At 43.0% G+C, this 21139-nt stretch overlaps 1 protein-coding gene across 3 annotated transcripts; it reads left to right on the top strand.

Moving 5' to 3' along the window:
- The first annotated feature begins 332 nt into the window (after positions 1-332).
- On the top strand, positions 333-18060 carry OPTN (optineurin). 3 transcript variants are annotated; one of them, XM_018068138.1, is made up of 14 exons: positions 333-384; positions 1078-1258; positions 2940-3142; positions 5255-5410; positions 6528-6604; positions 8655-8786; positions 9897-9978; positions 11525-11640; positions 12308-12457; positions 13412-13505; positions 14176-14334; positions 15033-15163; positions 15911-15990; positions 16159-18060. In XM_018068138.1, the coding sequence occupies exons 2-14, from the start codon at positions 1093-1095 to the stop codon at positions 16278-16280; spliced, it is 1668 nt and encodes a 555-aa protein (XP_017923627.1). In that variant the 5' UTR covers positions 333-384; positions 1078-1092; the 3' UTR covers positions 16281-18060. The 3 variants fall into 3 exon arrangements, with proteins under 3 accessions (XP_017923627.1, XP_017923625.1, XP_017923626.1); XM_018068136.1 differs by having other exon boundaries at positions 8652-8786; XM_018068137.1 differs by lacking the exon at positions 333-384 and adding an exon at positions 468-485 and having other exon boundaries at positions 1079-1258; positions 8652-8786.
- The last annotated feature ends 3079 nt before the right edge of the window (positions 18061-21139 follow it).

Raw genomic sequence — 21139 nt, 5'->3', positions numbered from 1 at the left:
TGATTTTGCGATTCATCATCCCTCTTGCCGCCGCTGTCTGATCCCTCATCTACTCCAGTCTTCCTCTTTCCGTGGACCCGCAGGGCTCTACCCCCTGGGGGGCAATGCTCCCCACACGACTTTGCTTGCTCCGGTTCCCCGCCTGGGCTTATGCGAATTCCTGGCCTTCTCAGGATTATGGCGTGAGCGGGGTTTAGCCGCGGGGAATGTGTGAGGGGAAGTGAAACGCCGCGTGCCCAAGACCTGGAAGGCCGCGGGCTTGGGAAATCCCCTTCCGGAGTGGAGAAGGAGGAGGCGGAGGCGGCGTCGGGCGGGCGCGCGGGCGGGCAGTCAGTCAGTCAGCTGAGCCGAGTCGGCCGCCGCCGCCATGGGCGCGTCGTGAGGGAGTGCAGCAGCGCAGAAGGATTCCCCGCAGGCCAGCCCGGAGCGGGGGGAACGGCGGTGGCTGTGACCGGCTTCGCCCTCGGTGACTCGGCGGATCGGGGGTGGGCCTGCCGCAAGGGAGGAGGAAGTGAAGGGCAAGCGGAGAAGCCAGCGGCTTGCGGCTCCCGTGAGCGACTCCGGACCGGCCCGGGGACGGGCTTGGCCGTGCCCGGCAGCGGCGGGGGCGGGCACCCCAGCCTGCCCGGGAACCCCTCCGGGTTATGCCGGAGAAAGGGAAAAGGAGAGAAGGAAGCGAAAATGAAAGTTAAAAATCATCGGAAATGGGATGTGGGCGTGAAAAGCAGCGCCGGGGCGCTGTCAGGGCCGGGCGGGCGGCGGGGCCCGGGTGCTGTCAGAGCTGGGGAGGGAAAGGGTGAGACAGGAGGTCTCGTTTCATTCCCAGAGGAATGGGCTCCTGAGGGAGGGTTGGTTAGCCCGAGAGCAGTCTTGGGGATCCTATGTTTTAGCCCCGTGGGAAATTAATGTTTTATGGAGGCTCATGGATACTCTGGTGTACGGGGTCAGAGGGATTGAAGGTGCCTGTGTGCTGTGACAAGACACAAAACCTTGCTTGTCATAGTACAGTGAATGTATGATTATAATTATTTCATAATTGAGCAAGGGATTGAGAATTTTCTCTTTCCAAACCTTGTAGTAGCTGCTTCAGAGATGTCCAGCAAGTTGAAGGGCCGTCCTGCTGAAAATGGAGAGCATCCCAAGGGTAAAATGGAAAACGGAGTGGACAGTGGGGCTGCCCCTGCCCTTATTACCTACACCCCAGAGGAGATGGTGCAGCAGATGAAAGAACTAATCACTGAGAACAACGAGTTAAAAGGTGAAGGCACCTGTGAGCTGGTTTTGAAATGCAAAAGCCCCAAGACTCATCTGAAGGGTTGTTTGTTTTTTTTTGTTGTTGTGACTATGAATTCTGTGCTCATTTGCCCTTGGTGGATAACATTTTATACCTGGGTAGTATTCACTGTATAAAGGACTCTGCAAGTGGCAGGGCCAGTTGATAGGACTCACGAATCAAATTGAATCGGTATGGAAGAGTAGGGAGAGAACAGCCCAATTACTTGCTTTAGAATTTGATATATAAGCAGTATAGCGCTGTGTATTTTATGAGGTGAGGTGAAAAATCTCTTCCTATGATATGCTTTTTGCTCATCAACCTCTAAAAGCTTTTTTGGTTTGTATGGTGAGACTGTTGGCTTCATTACAGACTAACATTTTGTCATAGCTGCATCAGGAGGGGTGGGTACTGCACCTTCTGTACTTCAAAAAGAAGTGATGGCTGTGGCAGGGTATATCTGGGAGAAACTAATAGCTTTCCCCGAAAATTCCTAATAATTTGAGTCTTTCAGGTGAGATAGATTTGTTTCTGGATCCCAGGAATTTAGGTGCCAGATATTTCTTCCTTTAAATGATTGGAATAAAACCTAAGGGATCTGTGAGTTTTCTGTGTAAAAGACAGAGGTATCGCACTGTTTATATGACAGCAGAGCATGAAGTCACATATCTCCTGTGTTCTGATTTTACATTATTGTTTAAATTCTTCCTGAATCATTTTAGGACCTGGTCCCAGTGCTCTGTCTCATGGGTATCTAGGAGGAAAGTTTTTTCTAGAAGTACGTCTGGTATTTTGCTAAAAGGTTCTATATCATATAAGATAATGTTCTGGGACATATTTACAGCGGCTGGAACTCGTAACTTGCAGAATCCTTCTCCAGATTACAATTATTTACATAACCTGAAGGATTTATGGGCTGTTTATAATATGACATCAGGACATGATAGAAGTTACTGGAAAATATAAGTATAAAATATTTTTAAGCAACCAGCTTTGAGTTGTTTGCCTTAAACAAAGCAAGTCTGAAATAATTTCATTGACTCTGCCTAAAAATCTTGTAAGCATTTTGTAATAGTAAGGCTGATGCTACTCACTGACTTTGTTACATATGAGGAAATAACTGGGCTCTAAGTTGTTTGGTGTATTTTTTCAATGCTTGCGATCAAGCCTTAACCAAATGTTCAAGTAGAGCATTGTTGGGCATATTTGAGACATTTTATTTGATAGCATCTGTTTCCATGCAGTAATTTACCAGTCTAGGCTGCCTGTTTTCCCTGCCAAGTCTCAGTAGCTTCAGAAGCTCAGTTCAGCAGCTTCATTTGGGTTGATCATGTAAATAAGAGGCGCAGCAAAATACCAAGTACCTCTTGTGAACAATGCTTTTGACTTGTACTTCTTGGCTTAGGGAAAAGTCAAGAAGTCAGAGAGTGTGGGCATGTGATTTCAGGAGAGGATTTAATGCTATTTGTTATAGTGCTAAGGGACTATGGGACGTTTAGTTTTGGTTTGGTATTCAAGGTATGTGAGGAGGAGGTTCACATTTCATACCCAATTATTGCCAACCCATTTGATACCGAGGAATGCTGAGCTCAGTGTAGTGGAAATCTGCTGTTTCATGGACAGAGTATTAATGTGAATCAATGTCTTGTCTCTGGCTACCATTTAGAAGCCATGAAGTTGCATAACCAAGCTATGAAGGACCGATACGAGGAACTTTCCATCTGGAGAGAGAAGCAGAAGGAAGAACGAGAATTTTATGAGTCAAAGTTTAAGGAGGCGAAGCAGTGCTTGCAGGCCAAGTGCATTGAAAATGAACAACTACAGCAACAACTTCAGAGCTTGAAGGAAAAAGAAGAAGGAGCTGAAATGGTAAATAAAGAATTGTTTGGATTGACACGCTTTTGAATTGAAAGTCTGGAGCATTCACTCTCTTTTATGATTCATGTCACTGGGAAACTTGGAAATTGGTTAACATCTCCATTTTTATCCTTAGCTGTAACTTATTTTATAAAGTGAAGCCTCTCAGAGTGTAGTAATTGAAAATTATGCCACACCTGGGATAATTTACATTTTCATTAACATTTAATAAACAATTAACATTCTTGACATAAGGAGTAAAAAATCAGCATATCTTGCTAATTTTTCATTCTTTATTTTGTTTACTCTTGGATATCTCTTGACTTTATCCCTCCCTTTGCTTGTTAGATTATCTGTCTCTCATGATCATTTAATTGCTTTTTGTATTTGTGTTTCCAGGGAGAAGTTGACAAGTAAACAAAAGAATGACATGCCATCTATTTTTATTATATCAGTCTTCTTTTATGGAAGCTCTTTTACTGAGCTCAGATTAGATCTGTGCTTCTGCTGCCCCATTTGAGTCTGACTGAGCTTCCTCCCTCTGTCCAACTTTTGGCTCTGTAACACATCATTTCTGATGTTGCAGGTGGTTGTGTTGCAGCCAGGAAACATTTTGCAGGTGGTGCTGAAGGTGTCTGTGGCAAAGCCTATTTAAACAAAACCTGCTTTGTGTCCCACATGGTCATGTGAAAAGTTATTTAACAAGAAGGTCCACATAGAGACAAACTGATGCATCCTGGTACCTACAGGAGCCATGTGGATTCTGTGTTACTTGATGAAGGATGAGTGTGTTAGGATTTTTCTTAACAGAGTCACTAGTAGACTCTCTTTTCCTCTCCTGCCTTTTTTATGGAGCTCTGTAAGAAATGTTTCAGCATGTAAGTCAAAATTGGCCAATAAGCTCAGAAGTTACAAGGGGGGAGAAAGTCGTGTTTAAATAGTGTGATTGTGTAAGTATCACTTGCACAACCTTTACAGGCTGAAAGTTGTGTTTCAGGATTGTCAGGTAAACTCAGGATTTCATAAATCTGGAATATTGTTTTAAGGGGAAGTAGGGGATTTATTCTCCTTTTGTCTGTTGTAGAACTTCTTGTTCTTGGAATGCTAAAAGCACGTTATTGCCAGAGTTTTCCAACCTGCTTGAAGAATCTAACATCTCTCTCCTTCACTGGAGCTGACTCTTGATTGAATCCTCTTACAGCATAAGCACAAAATCATAGGCAGCAGCAAGTCAGGAGGTAGAGTGAGAGACACTGTCAGCATAGAGAGTTTGGAGATTTGGCATAATCATAGGTGAGAATGTAATTCAAACTCCAGGAATTGTCCAGAATTTACACTAATGGTATGTGGTGTAATAAAGGCATTATCAGGAGTTGGAAGGCTCAGATTACAAAATGAGAAAGAAAAAAAACTCACAGGGAAAGGTTCATAATGGCAAGAGACATTTAAAAGTGAGAAAAAAAATGAGACTTGCTGGTTATGTAGAGGTTTAAGAGAGGGTTTTGAGGATCCCGGGGAAAGGGAATAGGAAGAAAGTGAAGGAGACAGTCATTATTGGAAGGAGGAATTAAGTTTGGGGAGAATCTCTGAGGAAGAGAGACTTTGTAGAAGGGATACAGGACCTTGTGTGAAGGTCAGGAAATCAGGGAGAGATGGGGTACAGAGAAGTTGTATGGTGGGGAAAGACTGAAAATGGTGTGTGGGGGTGTGTGTAAAGCTCCTTGCCCATGGGTCTTTTCTCCCTAGAATCTTGGTTAGATTTGGGAAAGAGTAATAAGGATATGGGTGAAAAAATACAGCAATTCTGGACAATAATTCTGTATGTTGGCTGATACCTTATGTAGTAGTGAGAGGTATAGATTTAGGGAAAAATTTACGTCCTAATTATTTGTGCATTTGGAGAACCAGTCCCATGTTTTCCAGAAGCACAATGCCCAGTGTTGGATTAACTCGGTTTCACAATTTAGACTTCTTGCTGTTTGGAGAACCAAAACGTGTACAATGGGCTTTTCCAGACAAGCCTAAACAGAGAAGAAGGGATACAGGACACCGTTGTGTTCAGACTCTGTGCTGCTTGGCTGGTGTTCCCTTTTGTGTGGCTGATGCAGGGTTTGTTTATCCCAGGAGGGCTGCGTGGCTCTCGAGAAGGAAGTGAGGAACCTGAAATCCCAGGTGCAGCGGCTCCAGGCTGAGAAGGCAGATCTGGTTGCCATCATTTCAGAACTGCAAGTCAAGCTGAACATGTCAGCAGAGGATTCCTTCGTGGAGATTGGGATGACCGTAAGTAAAGGGAATAAAAAGAACACAGTAACCTGCAGCCAGGTACCAGCCTAAACGATTCCATGATTCCTTGGTTTCTTAGATTGCCTGCTGTGGAGCACTTGTGTGTTACAAAATGTAGTGATAAAAGACTTGGAATTTTTTTTTGTCCTTCCACTTTAATGCTCAAAGTAAATTAATTTCATAGGTAGCCTCTATTGCACTAAAAATATTCTCTGGAAAAACCAACACGGTCCATCAAATTACTTCAGAGTAGTTAAAAATGTTAAGTCTTGTCTTAATTGGAATTTCTGGGAACATCAGTACTGTGTTTTGTTAAGGGGCAATACCTGTGCATAGACGGGGGCATTTTCTTTTGAGAATGGGTCTCTCTGCTGGCAGACATGTAGGGATGCAGGCAAACAAAACTAAGTGCAAAACTGTAGAGTATTCCCTAGAGGCACAAAAATGTACTTTTTCTACTATTGTTTCTGAAAAATCTTCACAGGCAAACTGTGAAATGTGAAAATGCAAGCCTCTGCTATCCCTATAACCCCCACATCCCCTTTCTGGAAAGGAGACATGCAACAAGAAGTTAGATGAATTTAATTAAAATTTGTTTGGAGTTGTCAGAGAAAACTTCAGATTGCAGGAGGAAACCTTCAGGGATGCATTCTCCCTTTTTTTTTTTTTTTTTTTGCTGGAAGGATTCTCCTTTGGGCTACAAAGGTCAAGGAGTGAGGTTTGTAGTGGGAAAGAAGAGTGGTTCTTTTAGGAGGCAGCAGAATGATTTTTAGACTTAGATTTAAATCACCTACAGTGATGTTGGCTGTGTGGTGCCCAGTCATCTCTATAGGGGAGAGTGGCCGTGGAAGTTGCTGATGAAAGGAGAAGGGCAAATCTCATTATTGTGTCTCTTATCTAATCAGTCCAGAAGAGATACAGGGAAAGGCATGTGAAGTTTTTGAAGTGAAGAATTTCCAAACATGAAGATGATCTGTAGGAGTTTTGGTTTTTATTTATCTATATTGCTATGATAGTAGTTTTCCCTGTTTTTCTTCCTTCCTTAACTCAAACAAATAGAGCTCTGCCCTGCTTAGTCCAAATACCAAGCTAATAGTGCTTTTTTCTTTCCTAGGAAGGAGAAATAAATAGAACTGCAAAGGAACATCAAGAGAATGGTGGTGAAACGACCGGGAATGTTGCTGTCTACATGTACGTAGGTTCCTGTGTAATGCATGTGATTCAGACTTCTCCAATATGTTTTGTTGTCAGTGTGAGGGAACTTCTTTCTATGAGGAATGCACTAGAATATTCTATTTTTCTGTGAGTTTGCATCCCTCCATTGCAGTAGTCTTCCTGCCATATTGGAAAGACCCTCAATTCTCTGACATTTTTCCTCCCAGTTTTCACTAGCTGACAAGAGGCAGTTGGCCAGGCATTTATGGACATGCTGACTTGCCAACTCTTTGGGCTTTTTAGGAAGGCCATACAGAAAAAGATAGAGGCTGCAGGGACTCCTTCCTAGCCTTTGGAGACCATCTAAGAGTATCTGTGCTCTACCCAATTATACTTATGTTGGTAAGAGTCAGAGGTCTTGCAGTCTTTCAGATCTGAACCTGTCTGTCCTGTTTGTGTGTGCTTGGTATGAAGTGTATCACAATGGGGTAGGCTGACAGTGTAAGAGTCCTTGCTTTTCAGGTTACCAGGCTTAGGATACCAGCATTCTGTTTAGGTTACTTCTCAAAATTTGATCTTTGTATCAGCTCCAGGAAACAAGGGACTTTCTTGCCCCTGGCTGAACCTTTACTCCTTGTGGACATAGACATCTGATACTGTTAAACTTTCCGTTTTGGATACTGCCCAGTTTAGCAGCCAGTTGGTTTTGGCTGAACTCTTGTACTTAGTTTGTGCCTTTGCTTTTGAAAGGGAAGGATATGGAAAATGCTAAGGACACAGCAGGCCAGAAAGCTGTGCTCCATGCCCAAGTTGTCACTCCTTACATCAGCAAGGAAGAACAGTGTAATGACAAAGAAATTCGGCCCTCAGCATGCAGTTAAGAAGTTGAAGGGGGAGGGAAAAAAAAGGTGTTATTACAGTTGTGGATGAAACTGAGAGAGCTGCTGACCACAGCCCAGGCTGCAAGTATGAAGCTTGTTGTTAGTGGTGGCTTGTGAGAACATTTACTATGAGAACACATTCCCTGTGGGACTTGCTTACCTTTGGATGAGTATCTGGCCCACATCTACAAGAACAGGGAGTATACATACCTCTTAAAATATTTCCAGTGTCACCATGTGTCTTTGTCCGGCACTGAAACCTTAGATTGGTGCTGTTAACACCTTCAGGGAAATGTGATCCACCCAGGACGGGTTTATTTCTGTAAGAGTAGAACTGCACTAAAAATCCCCTGATAAAAGTTATTTACTTAAAATATCCTGGCTGAACACTTTCTTTGGGGTATTGAATTTTGCTCACCAAAGATTTCCAGCTCTCAGGAGCACAGAGAAGACTCTGCTTTGCTTTCTGTTGTGAACTACAAAAGCAAAGTGTTAACCACACGCTGTTTTACAGCTGAGCTGCTAAAATGTACAAAGTATATATCCTGCCTATCTTACCATATAGTTGGGGGATTTTGACTTTCTGTCTAGATGGACATAAAAATGGAGGTAATAGTGTTTTATCACCTACGCTATTTTTCAGAGTTTTGTGTTTGTTCTGGTTCACTTTACAGTCATTTTGAATGACACTTTAATGTCATTTTGAAAAGAGCTATAGGATGTGAGGGAGGTGAAACACTGAAGAGATCTCTGAGAAAGAAGGTGATTTCTGATGACCATTTTTAGTGGAAGATGCTTTCTTTTCCTGAAAGGGAGCGAGACAGAGATAAGAAACATTCCATGTTTTATTGAGGAAAAAAGTGTTATTTCTAGGAACAGACAGCAGCACTTTGCAGAAAGAGCTGCAAAATAGGTCAGAATAAGTGTGTTGGGGTTTGTATTGTCGTGACTGCTTTTGCTTTCCTTGCTAAATACTAAATTGTTCCCTCAGCTGGAAGGGCGACTGTCTGAGTCCTTTATTTGCACACACAGGGGCTGTGGCTGGTGGTCTTGGTTCTTGGGAATTGGGAATGAGCCCTTTCCTCAGAGCACTGGTTTTCATCACTCTGTGAAATGGTGGCATCTCAAATTGGATCCCAGGGATAAGGGAATTCTCTGGTAAAGTTGTGGCTGTTGTTATTTGTATCTGGTTTGATTTGAAGCAGGAGCAAATCTGCAGATGAATCTAAGAATTTGGAGTCCGAGGAGCTAACTGTGAGCCAGCTGCTGTGCTCCCTTAGAAATGAAACTCAGAAGAGGGAAAAACTTGAGAAGGAGCTGCAGGATCACAGAGAGAGGTATGAAGTAGGTGCACTGTAACATTTAAAGCTGTTTTCTTTCAGGGCTACTGCAGTTACCAAGCCTCTGGCTGATCAGAGACAGGTTTAAAATAACAATGTGACTTGGGTGGGGAATTTCCTGAGCACTCAGCAGTAATAACTTAATGTTGTGGTAGTTCTTATAGAGATAAACCACATGAGCAAAAAGATAAACTTACATGAGCAAAAGAATTTCTGTTTTATTTTTATTTTCTGTAGTGTCACAGTTCAAGAAAAATTTACTCATTGCCTCTTGAGTTTGAACTTTCCCCAGGTTATGTCAGAATTATATGATGACTAGTTGAGGATGTTCTCTCCACTCATTTCTCCATAGTTATTTGGTTTTGCATGAATCATCACTATATCTAAAACAGGGATCACAGTCCTCTTCGTGATACTGGCAGGCTGCATTTGGTGAGCTTGCAAAAGCTCCTTAGAAATGTCTAAAGTAAGTTTAATTCCAAACTTGTTTAAGAGAGGAAGTTTTCACAGTGAGATCTGTATGAGGGTCTGTCCCAGCTCAGTTATAGCAGCACAACTGCTCAGGGGTGGCAAATTGCCCAGGCAGTAGCTGTTCCAGATCCCCACTTCACAGAGAGAGTAAGACTTCCTGGACATGATCTGTTATGAAAGGTTGGTGTCACAGTAATTGATTCTACGTGGTCTTCCTAGAAGAGGTAATGAGCCATAACCAAGTGATTCTTAGAAACCTCAGCCTCTGAAAATGCCACAGGAAAAGAGAGGCAATGTTAATCACTGGATTCAGCAAAAAGACTGACCCATTTCCAAAGGATTGGCAATTTTGGACTGTACCAAAGATTGATCCCTTTGGACTGAATGTCAATGTCCTTCACTACACCTGTAGACTTACACATCCATTTTAATTAATTGTGCATGCTCAGTGTCCTGTGTTCTTCAGGAACTCCCATGGTTGTGCAGACTTTCCTGCATGTCTATGCTTTCCATTCTGCCTCGCATCTATGGCTGTGATGTTAGAGAGTACATCACGTGCATGAAATCCTTGAATAGTCACAATCTCACCTTAAACATAGGCCAAATACATCATCGTTGATTCCTGCTGTTTTCCAGACTGTCAAAGCTGGAGAAGGAAACCAGCAACTACCTGGACAGTGGGACACAAACTGAACAGGAAGAAGAGACTTCAGAGGCTGTAAGTACCTGTCCTCCTGAGCCAAGATTTAACAGTGTGCAGCTGATTTGTTGAGGTCAGCAGCCTCAGGGCCTAGATTTCCACTTGCATCCAGGGAACAAGGGGCAATTATCCTGCACAGGGAATGGAAGTGAACTTTGAACTCTCCAATATGTAGCTTAGAGGTGGTTCCAAATTACACCAGCCAGAGGGGTGAGATTGATGACCAAGAATTAAGGAGGCATGGCATAACTGCGGGTATACCTCATTACCCTGGCCATGCCCAGCAAACAGAGAGAGATGCAGACACTTCTAGCTCCAGAAATTGTCCAGACTGGGTGAATTTCCTGGCTGCTGCCTAGGTCAGCTTTTGGATCAGAATCCTATGACAGCATACTTTAAAATAGACTTTAAATATGGAGCCCATGTGGCACCTGGTTTAGGGTTTTTTGTGTTTTTAGTGGGATGTATTGCAATGGGGGGGGGCATAACTATCTTGGATTGAGACAAAGTTTCAGGCAAAACCTCAGTCCTCATGTTGTAAAGTAAGGGTTTGAAGGGATGTTGGAGTTGAGATTCAGCTCCAGAGTCAGACACCTAAATGTATGTGCCTGCAACTGTAACCTCTCTCCCATAGCCATGGAATCCATCCTAGTTCAGTGCAACTGCATAATACAGACAACTAAGAGTGCTTATATATGAGGTAGACTGGGTTATCTGAGGTGGTACATGCTGTGGGATCTGCTGGAGATCTGTGCTCTTCTGAAGGCCAAGACAAGTATTTTAGACCAGGGCTGGATTGGTTAAACGAGACCAGTTTGCAGTCAGGCCAAGAGATGCCCTTTCTAGGGAAAGCAAATGATGTCTTGGTTAGTTTTTTCTAGTGTTCTTATCTCAGCTTTGCCTGAATTACAGCCTGAGCCAAATGCTCCTCATGGAAGTGCTGATACTGAGGTCAGCACTCATGTGCTTGTGATGGCAGCTGATTCCATGTGCGCTGCTGGGGTTCTGCAGAGGCTCTGCTCAGCACAGCTCATGTTACCTGCCCCTGTTGTAAAACATAGATCTTTATTGGAACTATGGGGGTGTGCAGTGTGGGCTATTTTTGAGGGCTCTGCAGTCGAAGACATCCTGGGAGAGAGGAAGAAGTTTTTCAAACCTGTTTTGTCTCTGTCTGGAGAGTGGCTGGGGGAGAAGAGGCTAGAGCTCATCCTCTGCCAGACAGCAGCTGGACACTCAGCCAGGTCTCCAGAGATGAGTCATTTGAAAGCACCACTGCAGTTACCACTCTGCCCTCCCTGGGAGGCTGCTTATTGCTGCTTATTGTCTTTGAGTTACCTGGAATTTATGAAAGGGTTAAGTCAAAATTGGGTTCTGTCATATTTAGGAATAATTGTGAAGCCTTGTAGATGGGGCTTTATTACTGAGTGTAGAGTGTAATGGTGCAGACTGACTTAGTCTGTTTTCTCTAGAGAAAGATTGATAACTTCCTGCTTAGATCTCTTAGCCTGCAGCTTTGCTATCTTGAATTGTCCATATGAAATTTTCCTTATTTTTTCCCTAAAAGGTTGGCAGTGAAGTAGAAGCCCTGAATTTGCAAGTCTGTGCTCTGTTTAAGGAGCTTCAGGAAGCCCATGAGAAGTTAAAAGAAGCAGAATTGATTCAGAAGAAGCTTCAAGAAAAGTAAGGTTCAGAAGAACAAAAGTTCTGTCGTGGCACTCAGTACATATTTGTAAGAAAACACCCACCTTGGGAAGCTCACCAGCTCTACAAATATCAACTTAAATGTCTGTGTCATAGAAATACTGTAAAAGATTGCTCTTGCTTTGTAAGTGGAGATGAAAGTACAGAAATACAGCAATTGTCAGAAAATCTGAGCTGCCAACCTAGTTCCACAAATAGAACCTCAGTGCCTTGAAATTTAAGATTTGGGTTTTAACCTTTTATGATGTAAAGGCAAATCTTTTCCTGTTCACCACTTCACATAATCAATCCCTGTTCTAGCGTTAGGGGAAGAAGCCAAGGGACCTGGTTATGACCTTTTTCACATGAACTATCTTGACTTTTGAAGACCAGTTGTGTAGGTTATAAAAGTGGTTACAAGACTCTCACTTTAGTTGCTTAGTTTTCTGTCAAATTCCAGGTTTTTGAGATTTATAGTAGTAAGAAAGTAACTGTTGGTTTCAATATCTTTGTTTTCTGCTGGTTGTGTACAGATTGATCTTTGTCTTTCCATGTTCTTCATCAAAATAAGCCTTTAAAGTGAACCACTCAAGGATTCTTTTTGCTATATGCCTAGTGTGCCAAACCCAGAACAGGAGAGATCAACCTGTTTTCCTTGTTCTGTCAGGTGCCAAGCACTGGAAAGAAAAAGCTTGGCTGCTGCATCAGAATTGGAGGAGAAGCAGCAGCTAATATACACTGTCAAGAAGCTGGAACTTCAGGTGGAGAGCATGCAGTCAGAGGTCAAGCTGGAACAAGCCAAGACACATGAAGAAAAGTGAGTGTGACTTGGTTTTGTATTCCAGGAAGGTGTTGCCAGTGAGGAAGGGAAGTCCAAGAGAGCCTGGCCAAAGGAGAATTGAATTGGAAATACTGCAGTTGTGTTCTGCAGCCTTTGAAACCATGTTATGTTTGTAGCCTATGAACTAGAAGACTGTAGTCTTTCATCTGCTGAACCCCTCACTTAGGAATACTTGAGCTGTCAGCTCGGACTTTCATCTTCCTTTAATCACAAAGTCGAAGGTGGAATAGAACAGGGTATAACATACAAGTAGAGGAAGCAGAGGAGTGACAACAGCTGTACCACTCACTAGCGGGGGTAAATGGGGACACATCTTGGAGGGCAGGGACAAGTCAGGTGATGACAGTGCTGGGAAAGTGACATTAATGAAAAGGTCTATGGTTACTACAATATGTTTGCAGTAGGAGAGGGAAGTGTGCAGTGAAGCTGAAGTAGAGAGACTTCCCTTGGCTCCCCACTCCCTTTCATGTGCATCTGTGTAAAGAGTGTGAAAGTGTCAGTCCAAGCTGTTCAGAGAAGCTGAACTTCCTGAAGGACATGTCTTCAGCTGCTGGAGAAGCTGCTCCTTATCTCTGGAGTCTGTGTCTAGTCTGTCTTCTCCTGCACTCTGAGTCAAGACTTGGATGCCTCCCCAAGAGAGGTGTTACATTTTGAACAGAATTTGTGAGCTTGATTTAAAAATACTGGGTGATGGATTCTTCAATACAAAAGGCAGATGATCAGTAAGGACGTACGTTCACACTCAATCCACAGATAGAGGAGCTCACAGTTCATTGGAAGAAAGATGTTGAGACATGGATCATGATTTTTTTTTCATCAGAAATGCAGATTTGCAAGGAGCTGGGGTGGCTTTTTTCTAAGTTCTAACATTATATAGATTTCAAAGAATGAAGTTTTTCACACTTTCACCTCTTTTCTTGTCATAAACAGGGCAAGATACAATAGCCTGCAGGACTCATATAGCAAACTTCTTCCTCAACTCACTGAGGCAATGAAACAAATTGATGAAATGAAACTCAAAGAGGTAAACTCATCACAAGAAGAAATCATAACTTATTAGAGAGGAGCGGGAAGGGATGGGAGAATCTATCCAGGATCAAATTTGGGCAGGAGCCAGTTGTCATCCCTTCTACATAGTAACATGCACCATAGCAGAACTGCTGTGATAAACACAGATCCTGTGCTGTCAGTTAGAGAAAACTTTATCCACATATCAGTAACTTCCATGGTGTTTTTCAGGTAAGGTCTAACCTCCAGTGCAGTACATAGTCCAGTCCTTAGAGAGTAGTGATAGACAAAGACACATCAGTGTTCCTGCAGCATTGTCTATAAGTGTAGGAAGGTAGATCTCTAAACATTTTTGTATTCTTCAATAGAATGCCTGCCACAGTAGGGTCTTGTTCTTAACTGAATCTCCATGGAAGTGCCAGATTCTTCTGTAAATTTTTGGAAACTAGGAAAAAACAGCCTTTGCAGTGTCCATTAGGGAGTTCTATTTTAACTTGATACAATGCAATTTGAAAGCTCATAACTAATCTTTAAGATAAAATATCAGTCACCACTGATGTCTTAATCCAAGTTCCTTTGATGACCAAAATTGGAAGTTTTTCAAGGGCAGGAGAAGGAAGAAGCAAACTTTTACTTCGAGCAGGGTCATATTTGGAGTTCATCTCATAATGAGTTCTTCTTTGCAGCTGGACAGAGTGGATAAAGCTGTGGTGGAACAACTGAAAGCAAAGGTGGAGTTGGCAGAACAAGCTCTTGCTGCAAAGCAGCTCCAGATAGATGAAATGAAGCAGATAATTGCTAAGCAAGAGGAGGACCTTGAAACTATGTCTGTGCTCCGTGCTCAGGTATCAACTCTTCTTCAGAAACTGGCTACTTCCCCCACCCAATATTCAGAAACCAAGAGGTATTTGATGGCTTACTCTGGAATACTGAATACATTTCCTCAACTCCAAAGCATAATTCCCTTACTTGGCTTGCCTTGCAGGTACCTGCAGAGCCTTTATCACCATATCCTAGGTCTCTGCAAGAGGAACTGAATGCTAGAGTCTGGCACAACAAACAGAATTTGGGAATAGATGTGTATTTAAAACCACTGGCTTAAGAATCACTGCATATGTTTTAGGATGATTTCACTCAAACCAGCATGTGTTAACAGTGACTGAAAAGGGGTTGCTTCACATTTAAGGCACGGAACTGGCACCTTGGCCCGGTTCCACTGTCTGTGCTACAGATTTGTCAGTGTCATTGGTTGAATCACGTCCTCACTGCTTGTCTGTGCCTCGTTTCTGCCTCTGTACAGCAGAGGCAATAGCAGTGTCCCCAGGTGAGACACTTGAAGTGTCTTGTACAGAATCCAGAAACTGTTGAGTCTTCTTCACCTTGTGAGTAGTGCAGGTCTTGGCTTTGCAGCGTGTGGGTGTCTTGAGTATATGCTGTGTCTTGAGTATATGCAGGCTATGACACAGTTTTGTGATTTTGTCATATATGAATATGGTTCAGTCAAAGTTACAAATTCTCAGCATGATTTCATTTCTCTGATCAGATGGAGGTTTATTGTTCTGATTTCCATGCTGAGAGGGCAGCAAGAGAGAAGATCCACGAGGAGAAGGAGCAGTTGGCTGTCCAGCTGGCATACCTGCTAAAGGAGCAGCAAAACCTTGAAGATCTTGGCCGGTGAGAACAGACTTTGGCTGAGCTGCCTTTGGACTGTCCTGTTACTCTGTGTACTGGAGTTGACCAACATTGTCTTGATAGCATCTCACTAGAAAGGCAAATAAATTTGCAGACATTTCTTGCTTAATTTGAATTTTAAAAGAGGAGAAGAATTAATTGTCAGACTTCTTATTTTAATTTTTTTAGTAGAATCTCTGTAAGGTGTGTTAGTTCTTAGTTGGGTGCCTTAGCAAGTTTTCACTCTAGGATGATTCATGCTTTCTAAATTCTTGCTGCTGATTCATGTGAGTTTCTTGGGTTCTGGCCTCAATTTTAGCAGTGAATCTGCAGCTAATCTTGCTGCTTGTGTGCCAGGGATATCTGCCGCTTCTGGAGGTGGCAGTGGTAAGTGAATACACTGTTTCAAGTACTGTGGTACTTGAATCAAGTTACATTTCACATTACCTGTATACGGAGCCCTTTTTCTGATGTAACTTGCTTTTCTGCTTTAATCAGATTTGCAGTTTGCCCTGAATAGCTGAGGTCCTCAGAGTTTTCCAGAGGAGTGTGCCCTAGATCCCTAGGTGTGTGGCTGTCCACATCCTGCTGGTATCAGTTGCGTGACCCTGATTTCAGCCGGACCCTGGCATGATCTCACAAAGCAGCAACATTTCTAGATCCTGTTTCTGAGCAGCAGTTGTGAACTAAATGCATGACCAGCTGACATGAGTCTATTTTCAGAGGCCTTACCTTATTTATTCTCCACAGAAGCTCTTTGGCAGAGATGCAGAATCGCCACGGAGCCAGAGTGCCGGATCGGGAACACTCACCTCACCTTGTCCAAAGAGGTACTGTGAGCACCTTCTCCAGTTCACGGGCCAAGCCCTGCTGTGTTCAGGTTAAACCAGCTTTGCTTGGCTGCAAGCAGCCTCCCTGTGGCCATTCTGAAACTGGGTAGCTGGAGAGAGCAAAATCAGGTAATATAACAGGTAATCATTTATCTTCTCTGCTTGCAGGAACTGGTAGTCAAGACTGGCCAGAGCAGCGGAATATCTCAATATATTCATGTCCCAAATGTGAAGAAATTTTACCTGATTTGGACACACTGCAGATTCATGTTATGGACTGCATTAATTGAGTGCTGCCCTCCATTTCTTCGTCTTCTGGAATTTCACCTGCAAAATACTTTGGGTTTTTTTTACTTCTTGCTCAAATAATGCTCAATTCTACATCCTATGAAGGAGGTTTTCGGGGGTTTTCTCCTTAACTCAGTGGGAAAACAGTAAAACTCTTCCCCTGCCCTGTAGTCACTAATCTTCTTGTAATCTGCTTTAGGGAAAGAATTTTCATAGGTTAACAACATGGAAGTGCTACAGAACTCACAGTGTGTCTGCTGCTATGAAACCTTTCAGGAACATTCCCCTGAAGTGCTCTGCCCTATGGCTGCCCTGCAGAATGAGGCTGACTCACTGAAGTCAGAAGAGCGATGGGATATCTGCTGATCAACTCTAAGAACAGTGAGCCTGTTTCTCTCTCATATATTATATACCAGGAAAGTAATACATGAAAAAGCTATTTGAGAAGCTTTCAGCAAAATGGAGTAGTGCTGTATTCATTGAGCATTTGAAGTGAACCCTGCTCTTTCTCCAGATGGCAGTTTTATTGCTGCCCTTGTGACCATACTAATCTGATGTTAAATTTTTGATGGCTTATGTAACTTCTTGCTTTAGCCAGATGTGGGTAAGGTTTAAAACAGATCATTTAGGTCTGATACATGTAGCTCCTGATGTACTCAAGTCACTTGGTTTTATAGAACTCTTAATTTTTAAGGTGTTGTCTTGACTTTTGTTTATTATAATAAAATAATTTGAACCTGTACAGTATTGTGGTAGAAAGCACTGAGATGGATGTATCCTAATTTAAAAAATTATAATGGATTTTCATATCCCAAAATAAATCTATAACAATTATAAAATTATCTATGCCTATGAATACTTTGGAGGCTGAAACAGGATTGCAGATACAGGATTGCAAAAATCTTTATCTTTTTCCTTCACTGTTCAAAACTGAATCTTGGGAAGCAAATATGCCTGGACTCAATACAATCCAGTAGTTAAATCTGTGCCATCTTGTTCTATGGTAGGTCTGTTGGGGTCACTGAGAGGTGACAGTCCACTTCCTTCTGAGTACCAAAATCATGAGCTGGGTGTTCAGAAGGATGAGCACACAACCTGAACATCAAAGCTCAACATTTTAATATCATTTTATTACTTCTTAACAATAGTTTTAGTCCTAAAATCTGGTGTTTCTGTTTTCCACACACACCAGAAATGGAGACAGCAATTGCCACTGCTGTGCTACAAAGGGACCTCTGGAGGTCATCTAGTCAGACCTCCCTGCTTAAGCAGGGTCATCCTAGGGCAGGGTGCTCAGGATTGTGTCCAGGTGGCTTTTGAATATCTCCAAGGGCAGGAGATTCCACAACCTCTCTGGGTAAACTGTTCCAGTGCTCAGAATTTGTATGTGACAAATTCTCCTGTCAACCCACTTCCATAAATAAGTGCTTCTTCAACTTGTGCTGTGGATGAAGATCTGAATCACAGAGGAGAAAATAGTCACAGAAATAAAAAGTTTGGTGACAATATTTTAGTCATTATTTTGCTTCAAACCTGAAATAGAAACTACTCTAGAGCTGATTAATTCAAAACAAAGGCCTCAATAGTGTAAAATTTATGTTTTGCACTCAACAGATGAATATTATTAAAATACACACAACAAAAATATCTGTTTCTTGGGCCCAAGAAAACCTTCCTTCAGCATATTTTTTCATGTCATGCTGTCAGTGAATTCTCAGCTACCAATACCTGGAGAAACAATCCTTTTTTTGCCACTGTAATTAAAGTGAGTTTTTTATTTTACTCGTTGTCACTGTTGTTCTAATTATCTCTTGTAGACTCTGGAGTCTTATTTTCTGTTGCAGCTCATATAGCTGTAATTATAGCCTCATCCATAATTTCAGGTAAAGCAAGAGCTGACTAAAATCTTTTGTGAAGAGATATTCATCAGCCTCCTTGCAACCTTCTTCATCAATTAGAAGCACTCCCAGCAGATGCAATATTTTATTGGCTTTTAATTGGTTCCTTGTGACAGTAGGATTTATGGGCTTTTTTACCCTGAGTCCAATTTTATTATGGGAGGTTTGTGACAGTTATGGATTCTGCAATGATCAAAACCTGATGGAAATGCTACTGGGCCAAAAGCAAACTAATAGAATGATAATAGAGCTGATTTCATCTGGGGAGCATTCACCTTAAAGAAAACACAGAAAATCCACATGAAAGGCCAAAGGAGGAATTACTTATTCATTCATTGAGTCAAAATTAATAATTTTAAGAGGTTTCAGAAAGAGAGGGGACCTTAGCACAGGAATACTAACAGGAAAACATGGGCATTAGCTGAAGTAGGTCTTCATAGGAAGATAATATAGTAGGTCTAATAGTACAAATCAGGAGGGACAAGGAACTCCAAAGAATAAAATCACAATACACTGAGAACTGTCCATACAACAGGGAGGATTATTTTCCTATTGTCATCACTAAATGCAGTCCAGAGGGCAGATGAGCTGCCATGACAAGTGAGTACAGCCAGCAGATGCTAACGAGCACAGGTTTAAGAATGCATCCCCTTTGTTTTCCCTTGAATGAAAGATAAAATTTACTTGTGTTTTAGGGTGACTGAATACTACATAAAGTCACAGAATCATAGAAAGGCTTTGGCTGGAAGGAACCAGGGACACCTTCCACTGAACCAGGTTGATCAAAGCCCTCTCCAACCTGACCTTGAACTCTTCCAGGGACAAGGCACCCAAAGCTTCTCTGGGCAAATTGTTCCAGTGCCTCCCCACTCACACAGTAAAGAATTCCTCCCTAACAACTAATCTAAACCTACCCTCTTTCAGCTTAAAGCCCTTTGTCCTATCACTCCATGCCCTTATAAAAAGTCCCTCTCCAGCTCTCTTGGAGCCCCTTTGGTGTTGGAAGATGCTCTAAGGTCTCCCCAGAGCCTTCTCTTCTCCAGGCTGACCAGCCTGTCTCCATAGGAGAGGTATTCCCCCCCTCTGATTATCTTTGTGGCCTCCTCTGGGCTCACTCCAGCAGGTCCATGTCCTTCCTATGTTAGAGGTCCCAGAGTTAGACACAGCACTCCAGGTGAGGTCTCTCAAGAGTGGAGTAGAGGAGCAGAATCACTTCCCTCGACCTGCTGGCCACACTTGTGATGCAGCCCAGGACATGGTAGAGCTTTCTGGGCTGTGAGTGCACATTGACAGGTTATGCTGAGCTTCTCATCCACCAATACCCACAAGTCCTTCTCCTCAGGGATGCTCTCGATCCATTCTCCTCCCAGCCTGTACTTGTGCTTGGGATTTCCCTTACCCAGGTGCAAGACCCTGCACTTGGCCTTAACTCCATGAGGTTTGCATGGTCCCACCTCTCAAGCCTGTCCAGGTCCCTCTGGATGGCATCCCGTCCCTCCAGCATATCACCTGCACCACACAGCTTGGTGTCATCAGCATACCTGCTGAGGGTTCATGAAATGCTACTTGTCCACTGTTTTAACAAAGGACATTCTTAGTGTAGCAGTGTGTCCCACAATCAGTACCCTGACTTGATGTGGAACAGGAGCCAGAAGCATTTAATTCCATTTCAGATTTAAAATCAAGTCTAGGAAGGGGCCAGAATATTTCTGTGGGGTGGGATTGAGATTTCTGAGCTGCAAGGTGTCTCTGGATTTGCAAACCAAGTCACAGGAGCTGGCAAGCTCATTACTTCGTTACTCCAGTTAGATGGAGAGTGGGGGACTTGGTGCTGCTCTGTGATTAGCCTGGGCCACAGTGGCAGTTAGCAGCCAGAAGAAGAGAAAATGTGAAACAGAGCGTCCTGATGTTTGCCCACAGATTCACACCCATGCCAAGATGGGCATAAGGTGTTTCCCTGTTTCCATCATGGATAAGCAGCAGCACAGAGGAACCCCCTTGGCCCACAAACTCCTCCCCAGCTCCTGTCATTTACTCGTTGCTCCGGCTCCCCTGGAACACCTCTGCATGAGCATCACGCAGTCAGATGCATTCAGAATGAGTTAGCACAGCATGCCTGGGCTAGGAATGTGGTGTTTGTTAGAAAACTCCAAACCAAGAAAGTCTAATGTGACACATGCCAGATGACAACTATTCAGCAGAGCATCTCAACTGCTCAGTGAAGCACCTCTCCCTGTTGTCTGCTGAAACTTCTTGGTTCCTTCACCTATCACAGAATTTCTGTCCTTAATTCATCTTTCCTAACCCAGTACACGGGTGCTGCTGGCCTTTGAATACCCCCAACATGCTCTCTTTGGACATCATCCTGCAGAGTGGATTTAGTGCAAAAGCCTTGGGATCTGAGCTCAAATCCGTATGGTTTGGGGCAATTTTGGGAGGATTTCATAGTAACATTAAGGTTGGAAAAGTCCTTCAAGATCGTTGAGTTCAATCCTTGACTCAACACCACCTTGTTGACTAAACCATAAGTGCCACGTCCAGTTGTTTCTTGAATGCTTCCAGGAATGGTGACTCCACCACTTCCCTGGGCAGCCCACTCCAATGTTTGACCACCCTTCCAGTAAAGAAATTCATCCCAAAGTGAAGAAATTCTTCCTGAAGTGAAGATATTCTTCCTGAATTCTTTCTAAGTGATGCACAGAGTGAGGGACTAGAGCAATGAGTTTGTACATACTCCAAAATACTATTTTTTACAGAATTGTAGTCATACCAAAGAAATAGCGAACCAGACTACAAAATCCTACCCACTGCACGTGACAATAACGGGAATGAATTTACTGCTCTAACACAAGGGCTGACGTTATTTAGGTTATCCAGGTGAGGATGGTGACTGCTGTGACCCTTCCCTGAGGCCACTCTGCCCAGACACGGGCAGCCCTTTGCGGCTTAGCGGGCTCACCCAG

The sequence above is a fragment of the Manacus vitellinus genome, unplaced genomic scaffold (assembly GCF_001715985.3).
Source record: "Manacus vitellinus isolate BGI_N305 unplaced genomic scaffold, ASM171598v3 scaffold_13_pilon, whole genome shotgun sequence".
Lineage (NCBI taxonomy): Eukaryota > Metazoa > Chordata > Aves > Passeriformes > Pipridae > Manacus > Manacus vitellinus.
This window is presented reverse-complemented; position numbering and strand designations above follow the sequence as displayed.

What these genes read in the sequence shown, in the direction of transcription:
- OPTN (XM_018068136.1), top strand. Translation starts at nt 1,093, where the DNA reads ATGTCCAGCAAGTTGAAGGGCCGTCCTGCTGAAAATGGAGAGCATCCC. An exon ending in TGAGAACAACGAGTTAAAAG is followed by an intron (nt 1,259 to 2,939) that starts GTGAAGGCACCT and finishes GCTACCATTTAG; the next exon opens with AAGCCATGAAGTTGCATAAC. An exon ending in AAGAAGAGACTTCAGAGGCT is followed by an intron (nt 9,979 to 11,524) that starts GTAAGTACCTGT and finishes TTTCCCTAAAAG; the next exon opens with GTTGGCAGTGAAGTAGAAGC.